General features: G+C 36.2%; 1 protein-coding gene across 1 annotated transcript; it reads left to right on the top strand.

Moving 5' to 3' along the window:
- Nucleotides 1–13,794: 13,794 nt before the first annotated feature.
- On the top strand, nucleotides 13,795–14,748 carry LOC124225811 (olfactory receptor 10G9-like). Its single transcript, XM_046638492.1, has one exon. The coding sequence runs from the start codon at nucleotides 13,813–13,815 to the stop codon at nucleotides 14,746–14,748; it is 936 nt and encodes a 311-aa protein (XP_046494448.1). The 5' UTR covers nucleotides 13,795–13,812.
- The last annotated feature ends 826 nt before the right edge of the window (nucleotides 14,749–15,574 follow it).

Raw genomic sequence — 15,574 nt, 5'->3', positions numbered from 1 at the left:
TGGCGCCTGGGCTAACAACTGTTGCTAATCTTCCTTTTTTTTTTTCCTGCTTTGTCTCCCCAACCCTCCCCCGCCCCATACACAGCTGTATATCTTAGCTGCTGTTCCCTCTAGTTGTGCGATGTGAGATGTCACCTCAATGTGGCCTGATGAGCAGTGCCATGTCCGCGCCCAGGATCTGAACCCTGGGCCACTGCAGTGGAGCGCGCGAACTTAACCACTTGGCCATGGACCCGGCCCCTGCTCATTTTAATATTATGTGCCTTGGAGAAGGTCTTTTTGCATTAATATCATTAGGAGTTCCATTTTCTTTATGTACTTATATGACTGTTGCTTCCCCAGGTTTGGGAATTTCTCAGCTATTATTTATTTGAACAAGCTCTCTATTCCTTTCTCTCTCTTTTCTCCCTCTGGAATACCTGTAATCCCTATATTGCTTTTCCTAATTGAATCAGATATTTCTTGAAGAATTTCTTCATTTAAAAACAAATCTTAGTTCTCTCTCCTCCTCCACCTGAAGCATTTCTAGATGTTTATCTTCTAGGTCACCTATTCTCTCCTCAATAAGATCAGCTCTATTTTTTATGGTTTCAAAATTATTTTTTTCTCATTGATTGTGTTCATTTCCCAAATTTTTGTATATTTTTTAAGGGTTTCAATCTCTTTGGCTAAGTATTCCTTCTGCTCATTAATTTTATTCCTAAACTCATTTAACCATCTCTCTGAGTTTTCTTGTAACTCATTGAATTTCTTTATGACAATCATTTTGAATTCTTTGTCATATAGATTGTAAATTTCTGTGACTTCAGGATTGGTTTCTGGAGACTTGTCATTTTCTTTCTATTCTGAAGTGTTAGTGTAGCTCTTCATGGTGTCTGGTGAATTAATCCTTTGCTGGCACAATTGTGGTAGTATCAGGTTGCAGATTCCATCTGCCACTGCAGGGAGGGGACAGGAGCTGTGGTTTATGATCCCACTTTATCTGCTGGAAGTTGTGTTTTTATGGCTACTCTGCACTTGCATTGGGCTGGTAACAGCCACTTGGAGACATCAGAAATGCAGGTGCAATGAAGCCTCTGTGCTCTGCCAGTGGATCACTGTCATGTGGGGGGGGGGGTGCATGCTGCACTCAACAGGGGACTGGCTAATCTACTCTGCTAGATGGGAGGTGTGCTTTCTTTCATGTGGGCTGGCCTTGTGATTGTGGGTGGTTCAACTGAGCCGCTGTGGTTGGTGGGTAGGGCTTCTTTGTGGGAGCTGAGCTGCCCCCACACCATGGGGAGCATTCTCATGATTGGGGCTACCACATCACAGTGGGTGCTCATGGCCTGGGCTACCACTATGAAAGTATTCACATGCAGCCCAGGCTGCCTCTGCCTCCTCTTACATTCATGCCAGCTGCTGTGTGAAGACCCATGACCTGGATTGCTGCTGCCATGGAGGTAGAAGCATCTGCTCACCTAGTTCACCTAGTTCCAGCCCACTGAACTTCAGATGTATGGCTATGTGGATCTCTCAGTCATTCTGCTGTGCTGTATCAGGAATCTTCTGTTTGTTAATGAATGTCCATTTAGTTGTAACTTAGAGAGGAGAGACAAAGTGAACAACTCACTATGCCATGGTGCTGACATCACCCTACTCACTTTCTCCCCTTTTTAAATCCGTGGTTGCACATAAAAATAGACTATTATATTTCTTATATTTCATTTGTTAAAATATTTCCTACACTTTTCATTTCTAATATTCAAGTTTTAAGGTTCTCTTCATGATGACATTAAATTCTAGAGATTAGTCTTGAAAATTTAGCCTCTTCTATTAGCAATCACTAGAAAAAAGGAATCTCAGAAAATTGAAAACAAGAAAAGTTTCCTTACAGGGAAAGATCCCTACAACCATAGCAACAGTACTATTCCGTATTGTCAAATCCCTCTTGGTAATGATAAATGAAAACATTCACAAAACTGAGTCTTGACAAATTTATAAATTTGCCTTTGTAAATGTTACTTTAGCAATGGAAACTTTTAGGACATTCACCTGGACTGGAGAAATTTGTATATGTCCTTTAAAATGTAACTTTTAGTGCTTAAAATGTCTGGCTTTCTGTTTGGTTGGTTTAGCTGATAATTTGTTGCATTGGTTTTTATATTCAAATTTGAATTTTTCTGAAAATATACTTTAAGTGCTTATTGTTAGTCAGAATTATTTTCCTTTTCTCCCTGTATTTATAAAGGTATAATATAAACCTATTAGAAAATAGTACTATAGTAATATAATTTAGTCATAAACATTAAATTTATTACATGTATAGTTCTCAGTGTTAAACATTATCCACAACCACCTTCTCAAGAATATTTGTTTCACTAATTCTTCCGAGGAATTTAAAAAATCATATTAGATTTTTTTAACGTGAGATTCCAGTTTATTAATTTAGCAAAACCAAAAGTTATATGTCTTAATATCTTATGTTGGCAAAGTTCTTTGTGATATAATTTGGTTTGATTTTTTATTCAAGTATAATTGCCATATATTATATTACTTTCAGCTGTAAAATATAGTGATTGACATATGTACATATTATGAAATGGTCACCACAATAAGTCTAATTAACTTCCATCAGCTTACATAGTACAAAAATTTATATTTTCTTATAATGAACCTTTTAATATTTACTCTTTAACAACTTTCAAATATGCATTAGAGTATTGTTAACTAAAGTCATCATGCTGCACATTTTATGCCCTATTTGTTTTATTAATAGAATTTTATACCTTTTGACCTCCTTCACCCATTTTGCACACCCTCCACCACTTGCCACTAACAACTATCAATGTTTTCCATATCTATGAATTCCATTTTTGTTTTATTGTTCTTGTTGTTTTAGATTCTATGGAAAAGTGAGATCACAAGATATTTGTCTTTCTCCATCTGATTTATTTTACTTAGCAAAATGCCCGCAAGTTCTGTCCATGTTTTTTCAAATGGAAGGAGTTTCTTATTTTTCATGGCTGAATAATATTCCATTTTCTCTATCCATTCATCCATTGATGGGCACTTAGGTCGTTTCCACATCTTGGCTATTGTAAATAATGCTGCAATGAACACAGAGGTTCATATATATTTTCAAGTTAATGTTTTTGTTTTCTTCAGTTAAATATCCAGAAGTGGAATTGCTATATCCAGAAGTGGAATTGCTAGATCATATAATAGTTCTATTTTTAATATTTCATGAATAAATATTTTTAATATTTTAGGAATATCATACTGTTTTCCATGGTGGCTGCAGCAATTTACATTCCCACCAACAGTGCACAAGGGTTCCTTTTTCTCCACATTCTCGTCAGCATGTATTTCTTGTCTTTTTTATAATAGTCTATCTAACAGGTGTGAGGTGATATCTCACTGTGGTTTTGGTTTGAATTTTCCTGATGATTACTAACAGTGAGGACATTTTCATATGCCTGTCGGCCATCCATATGTCTTCTTTAGAAAGATATTTTTTCACATCCTCTGCCCATTTTTTAATGGGGTTGTGCTTTTTCTTTGCTATTGAGTTGCATAAGTTCTTTATTTATTTTGGATATAAAGCCCATGATTTGCAAATGTTTTCTCATATTTTGTAGGTTGCTTTTTCACTTTGTTTCCTATGCTGTGCAGAAACTCTTTAGTTTAATCCAGTCCCACTCGTTTATCTTTCCTTTTGTTTGCCTTTATTTTCAATGTCAAATCCAATAAACACATATTTTGAATATGTATTATTAATTACAATATCAGATAAACTTCTCATTTTGCCAGAGTCCTCATGAAAATTAGGGAATAAATAGAAAAGATCAGAGCTCTAAGAAGTGGAATGGGGACAATTGCCAAGATTTGGATGATGCAGTGCCTGAATTCCCAACCCCACACTGAATTTCTGTACCCAGAAAAATCAGACCCTCCTGCCCTGTCTGATGAGGCTGTTCTTTCCATGCTTTGGGATTCAAATGGCCTCTCATTCAAAGAGGAAGATAGATTTCCTCAGTCACACAGCTCGTGTCATTCCTCCCTCCTCCCTTGCTCCCCACATTAGTCTTATCAGATGAAAATCATTTCTAAAAATGTTTGCCAGGGAGAAAAGACAGTTTATTGATAGCAATAAAGATTTGGATAAATTATCGAGAGGAACATGCTTGTCAGGAGTTCTGCATTCATTCTGCTACATGACCAGATAATAGTAGTCTTATACTGTTAACTTACTGATTGGTTGACTGATGCTTGGACTCAGCAGTGGCTTATGCTAAATAAAGATATAGGGAGGAATCTAATGACTTGACAAATTGGAATGTGGAAGTGAATTTAACATGTGCAACCTATCCACTCATGCACAAACCCTCTGCCTGAAAGGGCCAAGAATTTATTCTTTTGACCAAAGCTCTAAAAATTACATGGAGGAAGCAAAACATAAGCAGCCAAGAATGTTGGTTGGAATTGATGCAGTTGAAATGAGCTTTTAATTTAACAATATTTTAAAGCCTATAAGCGATGGGGTTTAACTATCAGACATGAGGTGGGAAAGTTATCAGAGTGGGTAGTAAGAGCAATGTGGTAGTAAATAGGCCAACCAGCAAGAATTTTTCCAAACCAGGAAGTCCTTCCTTCTTGAATAATATGACAAAATTCTACCACATCTCAAAAATAGAGGCCAAAATTGAGCCACCATGAGTATCATTGGCCTTACCCACTTCCCTGGTTGAGTCAGTGTTCCTTCCACTGAGTAACTAGTCAAGGAAAATATCCAGACCACTTGTAATGTAATGAACACTGGCTTTGTTTGGTGATAAATGGAGCCCTGAATGAAGTCCACCTTGGTAGAATGTCACATTATCCTAAAATTATTTCCCAGTTCATGAGTGTGGAGTTGGGATTTATGTTCTCAGCAATTAAGGGAATCTCCACATTGGCTTTCTGACCCTAAGAAACTAGGAAATATGCTGATAGCAAGTGCTATATGGAAGCCCCAGGTCTCCCCATTTTCAATAAAAGAGTCATAAAAACTTTCATGGCTTTTGGGAGATTCCCGAAGATTAATTCCACTCTCGAAGATTTGAAAGATTCAGGGTGGAAATTTCTATCACTAGCCCATTTAACTCCGCAGTTTGACAGGTGCAGAATGACAGAGAATCGTGGCTTTAATGAAGTAGTGATTAATAGCATAGCTCCTGATCTAGATGTGGTCTTATTAGGATATGTCAGTAGAATCATTTTCATAGTGATCTCCAACTGATAAATGCTTTTAATTTGTAAAAGTTTCCAAATACAAACTGTCATACATAAAATTTTCCACATACGAAACAAACACATATACATATATCCATATATACATACACACATGAATGCAAGCACAGATACATACACATATGTAATCATGATAAGATGAATAAATGTAAGGACAATCCACGTTAAGAATAAAATTACGTAGGAACCACTGCAGCGTCCTCTGTGCTTTTCTCCCACGACATCCTCTTCTCTCCCTATGAGATAATACCTACCCTGAAATACCTGTTAACTTTTCCCTTGATTTCCTTTTATACGTTTACCAGCTAAGTGTTCATTCCTGCTTTGAACTAATATAAACGGAATCACACAGCAGTATTCTTACCTAAAGTTTGTATTTTTGAAACATTGATTTTTGATGGCTGTAGTTTACTCATTTTTTGACTTTCTTAGTTTCTATTTTTTGAATAGAAGTCATTTTTCTCATTTACCTCTCTTCTTTCACATTGAACAACAATGTGAAAACATTTTCCAAACAACATTTGAGTTGCTGTTTTCTGCTATATCTAAGCAGAGCTGTTAAGCATATTTTTATATATGGAGTGAACTATGTCTGTGCAAAATTTATGTAGGTTCCTGGAAAAGAACTGCTGACCTAATGATTTTTACATATTTGTATTTGTATTGATGTTCTAGTGTTTGTACAATTTTCACACTAACTAGGAGGTAAGAGCGCTCTGTGGTACACATCTTTACTAGTACTTGGTATATTCAGATTTTACAATTTTTTTCTTGAAAGTATGAAGTCACATCTTATTGTAGATTTAATATGCATTTCCATGATTACTAATGAAGTTGAGCATGCTTTCTTTGGCTTTCAACCTTTCTTGTTTTCTCTTCTCTGAAAAGTCTGTATGTGACTTTTGCCTGTTACTTTCATTTGTTTTTATTTTGCTTTTGGATGTATATAGCTTTTTCCACGTTACAAATACTAATATTTTTATTTTCTGTTTAGGTTAAGTGATAAATATCTTATCTCAGTGTTTAACTTTTCTCTATCTTTATAATATCTTTTGATAATTCAACTGTATTAAAATTAAGAATTTCTATTTACTGTTTTTTGTGTCTTTTAAAGAAAAATCCTTTCATGCATTCTGCATTCATATACTCAAAACCAACCTTTTATCACCTGTGTGCCAGCAACTGTTTTGGGTCAAGTTTTGCCCTTGTGGTTTTTGTGTAACAATTTAATCTGTGGTGATATTTCCAGTCACAGAATCTAATGATGGTTGAAAATTTGGTAGTATCATGCTAATAGGATGTGGTGGGTGGGAAATAGAAGATATTCCAGATGCCTTGAAAATTCATATGTGTAACATATCATTGGGGAAAAAACTATGAAAATGGACTGTCACCTCAGTGACATTTCTGGAAATCTAGCTGCCTTGGGGTGAACTAGGTTAGTCCACAAAATCTGGTAAAGTTTTGATAATGTTCAAAAATGTCAGCTTATACCATGCTGAAGGTTCTTTTGTTTCATTTACTCTTGAAGCACCAAATAAGTAGTTCAAAGGATCTATATGAGGCATTTACATAGAAGGAAGGACGTGACTTCCCATGGCGTTCCTGTTTTCCATGAAGGGATTCTCCAAGGTTTCATTTTCTGGGCACACTGTACCACAAGAAATATCCATCCTGTTACATGAACACAAATTGTGGAATTACTGGCTTTTATCCCTCTACTGAAGAAAAAATATTTGTACAACACATAAGGTAATAATTTCACTACTTTGCCCTCTTCCTTATCCAGACAGTGAATCTAGGTAATTCCAGGGGTTGCCTCTGCATATAACTATATCCAGAGGTAAAAAGTAATTGTAAATAACTGCAACCTAAATTGGAAATATCAAAACGTGCTTGTGTCTGGCAGAAATAACGGTTTGATTTACCCTATTTGGCAACATCAACATGCTGAGTTTCCTGATAAGAAAAAGCAGAAGTCATTAATGTGAGCTATTACTTCATAACCACTTGCAAAATAAGTGTTGTACCTCCTATATGTATTTTCTACTTTGCTTTGACATGTATGTATTTACATGTCTTAATTTTCTCCCCTCCATTCACTCTATTATTATAGATACGATGTGTTCATGATAACTTTATTATTTTGTCCTTAGATCACACAACGTTAAGTTAGAATTACCTCAGAACCAGAAGTGCAATTGACATCACTCAGAGATTCCAGATTTGGATCTGGATGAAACGAATGGTGATATATTGTAATGGCTCCCTCTGTGAAGGGAGTGACATAAGGAATAAAGTTGCGTTTTATTAGGTGCTGACATTATGTGTGTGTAAATATGAGGGAAAAGATTTATACAAATGGTGTGCATTCAATGTGGTGGACTGTCATGGGTCTTTATTGGTGTACTTCTTTATTCATATATTTTGGCTGTGTATCTTTTAAACTCTTTTTCTGTAAGTGAGATTGCTTTCTTCTATAAAAATACCGGATGCTTTCCTACTCTCGCTAACAAATAAGGAACACGGGCATGGGATCTAGGCTTGACCAATAACATATATCAACCTAGACTTTGAATCTGAAGCAAGGGGCAATACAGGGCACATACAGGAAAGAATTAATTTAGATGATGGGAGTGACAGCATTAGCAACACAGAGTTTTGAAAGGCAGAGCTGTCAGCATGCCAGCAGTGTGTTTAGTGATTTATGCCTGTGGTGATCATGGGCACTCTGTGGAGCTAAGCAGTGAATGGAAACAGTAGTGGGACTCTCACCAGATATTTATTAGGCATGATTTTGCAATAGTTCTGCCTGGCCTTCATGTTTCCTGTTTCTCTTACAAGTTTAATTCTTTGGTTTTTCTGAGTTGTTTCTTGTGTTGTGTGTAAATGTAAGAGTATCTTTTAATTGGTATATACTTGTTTGTTTAGCTTGCTTTTTTCACTTAAAATATATACTATGGACCTCCCTGCAGGTGAGGAGATCACTATCCAATTCTTTTGTTTTCTGGTTTCTTTATGCATACAATGATGATTGTAATTATAAAGAAATTAGATTATATCATATATGCCATATTATTATTTTATTATTTCTAAAACTTTATTGTCTGTTTTCATCACCACCACTCCTCAACCTCAGATTAATAACCTAATTTATTTTCCTTCTACTACTTCTTCTGTGCTCACATAAGATAACAAATTTTCTTAGTTTGCTTTACAAAAGTGGCACAATGCTAACCACGCTTCTGTGCATCGTGTTCCCACCCATCCCCTCACTGAAAATATCTCAAGAAAACCCCTCCAAGTTAACTGGTGTGGTTATAATTCAGTCTTTTAATAGCTCCTTAACATTTCATGATGTAGCAATACCATGACTTATTCAAACATTTCTCTTTAGGAATATTCACTTGGTTTCCAGTGGTTTTGCAACTATAGATTACGTATCAACACACAGGCTTGAATAAATACTTATGTGGTGGTGCTTTTATTTTTATGAAATAGATTTCCGGAGTGGAGTTATTGAATTTAACTCCTAAATTCAATAACTATTTTGGAAGTGCTTTTCCAAAGAAGGCATTGTAACTGTTCACATTTATACCAGCAATATGTGAGATGACGTTTTTCCCTTTATCCAAGCCAGCAATATGTTTTCACTATTTGTCAATTAGATGAGTATGAATTAGCAACTTATTATATTATTTTTCATTTCACTAGCTAGTAATGAGCTTAAACATCTTTTCAAGTCTTTTTAATTAGTCTTCTGTGTAGCGATGATCCATATTCTATGTCCAATTTTTTCATTTGAGAGGGGCTTTCTATTTTTTATTGGTTTGTAGGCATAATTTATTTTTAATCTAACTTCTGAGTCAAATATATGTGCATTGCAAATATTATCTCCCACTCTGCAGCTTTCCTTTTACTTCTTACTGTTGCTTTGTAAAAACAGAAATGATAAATTTAAAGAATAAAAAATAAGAATGAAATTTTTTAAAGATAACATTCACATTAGCACCCAAACCGTTAAGTAATTAAAAGATGTTCAACTTCATTTTTCATCAGGACAATACAAATGACACCACAGTAAGATATCACTTCACACCCATTAAAAGGGCTAAAATTAAAAAGGCAGATGATGCCAAATGATGGTCATACGTGGAACAACTGGAAATTTCAAGCACTGTTCCTGGGAGAATAAATTAGTCCTGTAAAACCGTGTGGCAGTATCTACTGAAGCTGATCATATGCATTTCCTATGACACAGCAATTCTACTCCTAGGTGTATATCTGAGAGAAATGTACATATGTGTGCATATATAAATCCAAAGGTGTATCCAAAAGAAAGGCATATAATATACAATATATAGATTGGCTGAAGAAAATTCCATATATATGTATATATATATATAATATATGGCATATGTATCTATAAACAAAACATGTATTTTAGTTTTTTGAAGCACTATTTGGAAATTATTCAAATGCCTATTAACAATTGAATGAAAAATAAATTGTGGGATATTCACACACAGTGGATTACTATATAGCAATGAGAATGTATAATCTACAACTACACGTAAAAGTGGCTTATGCACTTATAATTTATGCTTGTTTGTTCATGCATATTTAGGCTCAAAATAAAAAACCAAGTATCTATTAAGTATCTAGGTCAGTAGGTCTCAACTATGATTTGGAAATGTCTGGAGAAATTGTTGATTGTCACAGGTACTGCCATCTAGTGGTTAGAGGTCAGGGGTGCTGCCAAACATCTCACAAAGCACAGGAAACCACCCCCAAGACTTGTCTTGCCTCTAATGTCAATAGTGCTGAGGTAGAGAAACCCTGATCTGGATACAAATGTAAGTAAAGAGGTATAAGACCACAACAGAATAAATTACAAAATATTTTTGAGGAATATATAAGTGCTGTTGAATAAATGGAGTATTATAATGTGCTCATAGATTGAAACTCAATATTTTAAAGATTCTAATTCTCCTCAAATTGTTTATAGATTCAATGCAATTCTAAATAAAATTCCAACATTTACTCTGTGTATATGGATACATGGACCTTAAAGTGAATATCAAAACGGAATGCACCCTCTAAATGGCCAGATAATCTTGAAGAAACAAAAACTTGAAGATTCATAATACCTGATATCAAAAGTTGTTATGAAGGTTTTCCCTACACCCAAGGTTACCAGGTTATACTTACATAATATTTTAGTGCTTTCAGTTTTTTCCTCTTTATTTAAATCTGTACTTCATCTGGAACTAATTTTACTTTAGATATGATATAATGATGTTATTTTATTCTTTATAATCAGAGAGTATAGTGGTAATTACTTCATTAACTCAAGTAGTGTATAGGAAATTGGTTCAAGTTCCCAACTGTTTTGTTTTCTCTTATAATCTGATTCTTAAAATCTAGCTTTATTACATATGATCAAAGAAAATTAGCCACAAAATTTATATTTTAAAATACAATCAATTTAATTAAATGCATTATTTTTTATAATTAGCCTCTTTTGTTTGTTTGTTTTCATTAAAATACAGTTACCTAAACCAATGTCATACAGACTACCACAGTTACATCTATAATTCAGGTATAAAAAAATGTTTGGAAATTTAAAGGTATTAAACCATCTTTAAAAGATGAAAGAGAGAGTGCTATTGAGATGGAGAGTGCAAACAGGTGTTGACCTTTTATGGATTCTGGACAATTTTAAGCTGAAAGTAAGCAGTTGTGAGTCTATCTGCGTCACTCGTGAGAGAAAAGGGTAACCGAGTCCTCCTTCTCTGTTAGGTGTAAATATTACTTCCAGAAAGACGTGAACTCTTCTCAAGAGGGTTCAAATAACAAACACATAGGGAAATACATGCATGATTATTAAAAACCTTTCATTAGACTCTTCCTGTTGTTTTTCTGCTCATCCAGGGACCTGAAGACCCAAGAGTAATCCTCTCCCCTGAGACACTAAATCAAGTTAGGCTCCTACCCATCCAGCCATGTTAGTTTCCATTCCCTGTACTTCAACTAGTTGGATCCTTGAGGAGACATGAAACTCTTTGTCAGCAAGGAATCACAGATGTATCTGTTCCTTGAGTAATAATTTGCAAACTGGTGCCTCATCAAAGCATGTAGAAAATAAATATTGAGGGGGAAAAGCCCACAAATGAGTTTAACACTGAAATGAATCACATATTGTAAGGTGAGTTCTCCTAAAGGTAGATTTCTCTTAGTTCCCTCTGCTTTCCTTCTTAAACTTCCATTCAGAGCTGAGATACTTGGGGATTGTTAGACTTCTTTCTAAATTTGGTTATCTAGTCTCTCTCCTTCCATATATACATACAATTAGTGACTGATGGCCTACAAATAGGAACTAAGCTGCTACAGCGTGGACAAACAAGTCAAACATTGACACCTCTGATTGATACTCCTGCCTTAAGTCTCAGATTACCTTGTAATTCACCTGATGAAAATTTTCATATTTCATCTAATCTGCATGTGAGATTATGCTGTAATGGGATCCTGCTGGTGCAGCAGAACTTTCAGAGATACATTTGTTCCACTTCTTGAGTTCTGATATCCAAGTAGGTAGTTAGGATAATCCTTTGTTATTTATTTTCTTATCTGAAAAATATAGTTTTAATATAGCCTAAGCCACATTCCCTGGAGATAGGATACATTTTGTCTGGGCTTTCCGAAGAGCAGAGATTCTTGTTTCTCTCACATTGATGAGTCTGTTTCATAGTCTTATTTCATAGAACAATTAATAACCATCCTGAACTCAACAGTATTTTAGATTAAATCAATAACATTATTTCTGCCTCATTTTTAGTTGCACAGAATCCCAATTTTTCTTTACATCAAGCTAACATAGGTCCTTTTCTTTTACATTGGTTTCATTTTTCCTGTCTCGGGTAGTAGGTTTTAAATAAGAACCATGTATTTGATGGAATTGTCTCCTCTTATGAGGGAATTGCTTGGATTTATAGGTATGAGGACCAGAAGATGAGGGGAGAGATATTTTCTCTAACAAAGCTAATATTATAAAATATTTATATATCTAGGATAGAAGGATATATGTCTGAAAACCAGCCCCTCCCCACTGGATTGTGGTTGGGAGAACATACATGAACTTTATGTTCTTAAAGACTCATTACGGATGTTCTAGTGTAAGAGGAGTAGGAGGCTAGCAGTATAAGAGGCTTGGCAGTTTCTGGATCCTATGGGAGATTGCAGGGATCCTATTATAGAGTTGAGATTTCTAATCTTATTTGATTGAAGTGGGAGAAGTCCCTTTATAAGCAGGTGGTGGTGGTAGTGAGACATCATACTAGTACCAGAGACGAAATCTTCTTCAAAGATATACCTTTGAAATTGATGTCTCCAAAGCACAAAGAGATTTTATTTATATCCATCTTTCTCTCTCTCTCTGTCTTTATATATATATACTATATATATATATATGTATATGGCAACTCTCTAATACAAGGCACAGTGTTAAATGATTTGTTACCATTTATTGAGCAGTTATTACATCCTAGGCGCTGTGCTAAGTAGTTTACATGCAGTGTCTTACTTATAACTTCTCAGTGAGGTAGGTGATGTGATTGCTGCCAAGTTCTATTTGAAGACACAAGAGAATTATTTAGATATACTGTACTTTTGAAGTGCTCTTTGATATCAAGAATTGAATTCTTGATTCTTTAATTTTCCCAGTGAACTTTGGAGAGAAAATATTTTCAAATAGCCCCCCAAGATTCCTGGCCCACGTTGTACACATCTTGTTAAATCATCTCCCCTTGAGTGTGAGTGGGGCCCGTGAATATGGTGGGATATCACCCTGTTGATTACGTTATTTTACATTACATTTTGTCACAGAAAACTGGAAAGAGATGACTTCTTCTCTCTTTGAAGCAGGAAGCTGCCATGTTATCAGATGGTCAGGTGGCTAGGACTTAAGGGTGGATTCTAGAAGCTGATAGCCATGCTCCCTGACAACAGTCAGCAAGAAACCAGAGACCTCAGTCCTAAAGCTGCAAGGAAATGTTTTCCACTAACCTCAATAAGCTTGGAAGAGGATCTTGAGCCTCAGATGAGACTAGAGTCTCAGATGAGATTACAGACCCAGCTGACAGCTTGATTTCAATTTGGTGAGACTTTGAGCAGAGGATCCAGCTGATCTGACTCGAAAAATTGTACAAGAGTAAATTTAAATCGTTTAACACTGATAAATTTGTGGTAATTTATCATACACCAATAGAAATGAATGCAATGAATTTCTCCTGCTTCCTTTTACATATATCTGTATGTGCCTCTATTTGTGTGTGTGTGTATAGAGAGAGAAAGAAACAGACGATGAAATCATTCCATCACCTTTAGCAAAGAAGATTTGTAATAGGTAAAGTTGAGTATAACTCTAGAATTATCTACCATGAATGATGCAGTTGGAACATAGAAAATGGGATCTCAGTTCTCACTTTAGATGCTGGGTGTTCCCTATATTCACACAGGGAGAGAGACCAATGGTGTGGAGAAATGACAAACATGAGCCTCGTGACAAGGTTCATCCTCATGGGCCTTCCCCATGCACCAGCGCTGGATATCCCTCTCTTTGGGATCTTCTTGGCGATTTATATGTTCACTGTGATGGGGAACTTCCTCATCCTGCTGGTGATCACACTGGATTCCCACCTCCACACCCCCATGTACTACTTCCTGACCAACCTATCTTTCATTGACATGTGGTTCTCCACGGTTACTGTGCCCAAAATGCTGATGACCTTGGTGTCCCCAGGAGGCAAGGCTATCTCTTTCCCCAGTTGTGTGGCCCAGCTCTACTCTTTCCACTTCCTGGGGAGCACCGAGTGTTTCCTCTACACAGTCATGTCCTATGACCGCTACCTGGCCATCAGTTACCCACTCAGGTACAGCAGCATGATGAATGGGAGAATGTGTGCCTTCCTGACCATAAGCACATGGCTCAGCGGCTCTCTGCATTCTGCTGTCCAGACCACATTGACATTCCATTTGCTCTACTGTGGGCCCAACCAAATCCAGCACTACTTTTGTGATGCACCACCCATCCTGAAACTGGCCTGTGCAGACACTTCTGCCAACGAGATGGTAATCTTTGTCAACATCGGGGTAGTGGCCTTGGGCTGTTTTCTCCTGATAGTGCTGTCCTATGTGGCCATTGTCTATTCCATCCTGAAGATCCGCACCTCAGAGGGGAGACACAGAGCCTTTCAGACCTGCGCTTCCCACTGCATTGTGGTCCTTTGTTTCTTTGTTCCCTGCGTTTTCATTTACCTGAGGCCAAGCTCCAAGGATGCTGTGGATGGGGTTGTGACAGTTTTCTACACTGTGCTGACACCCCTTCTAAACCCTGTGGTGTACACCCTGAGGAACAAGGAAGTGAAGAAAGCTCTGTTGAAGCTGAAAGACAAAGTAGCATATTCTCAAAGTAAATAAAAGCTCAATGTAGACATGCTCATTCCTAAAAATATTAATATTGTTTGGTCATCAACATATAATTTATTACATGTTTAGTTTTCAGTGTAAAATGTTACCAGAAACACCTACTCAGGAATAGTTTTGTCACGGAATTTTCTGTGGAATTTCAAAAAAAAGTTAATTTTTTTTACAGATTACAAATTACAAGTTACAATGAATATGCTTAAATTTTGATCCATCAGCTCATTTCCCTATAAACAGATTTATTTTACCTTTTTTACAGTTTTATTTACATACAACTGACATATAACATTGTTTTTATCTTTTTTAGAAATATAAATATTCTAAATGGATCTGAGAAACAGAGGATTGAGTTGTTCATATTCAGAGAATTGATAATATGGTTTTTTTGTTCTTGTCTTATGCACACAAACTTGGGAATCATGGGGATACTGTTCAAGGATAGCAACAAATTTCAGAGGTCATTTACTCATGGCTGCAGCTGTACAACTGCCTTGTCAGTTATTTTGGTGACTCTGTGTATGTGTGTGCGTGTGTGTGTATGCGTATGTGTGAGTTTCAAGGTGACAACCCCTCTTCCCTAGCACATCTTGACCCTGTTAATTGCTCCCACATTGACAGAGTTCTAAACTTCTTCCCAACAGCTTGCTATCTCTCTAGCCAGGTCTTCCAGGACAAGCTGTGGCTCTGACGCATTCCTTTCAGTAACCAGGAACAATAACCACTTTACAAGAGCCCTGCAGTTTCTCAGGTCTGGTGAGTCAAATCAGGATGAAGTTATGAGCAGATCATGCTAGTCTCCATCACATATTCTGACCTTGAA

The sequence above is a fragment of the Equus quagga genome, chromosome 14 (genome assembly GCF_021613505.1).
Source record: "Equus quagga isolate Etosha38 chromosome 14, UCLA_HA_Equagga_1.0, whole genome shotgun sequence".
Taxonomy (NCBI): domain Eukaryota; kingdom Metazoa; phylum Chordata; class Mammalia; order Perissodactyla; family Equidae; genus Equus; species Equus quagga.
This window is presented reverse-complemented; position numbering and strand designations above follow the sequence as displayed.

Excerpts from the sequence above, each read along its gene's own strand:
- LOC124225811 (XM_046638492.1), top strand. The coding sequence starts at position 13,813 with ATGACAAACATGAGCCTCGTGACAAGGTTCATCCTCATGGGCCTTCCC.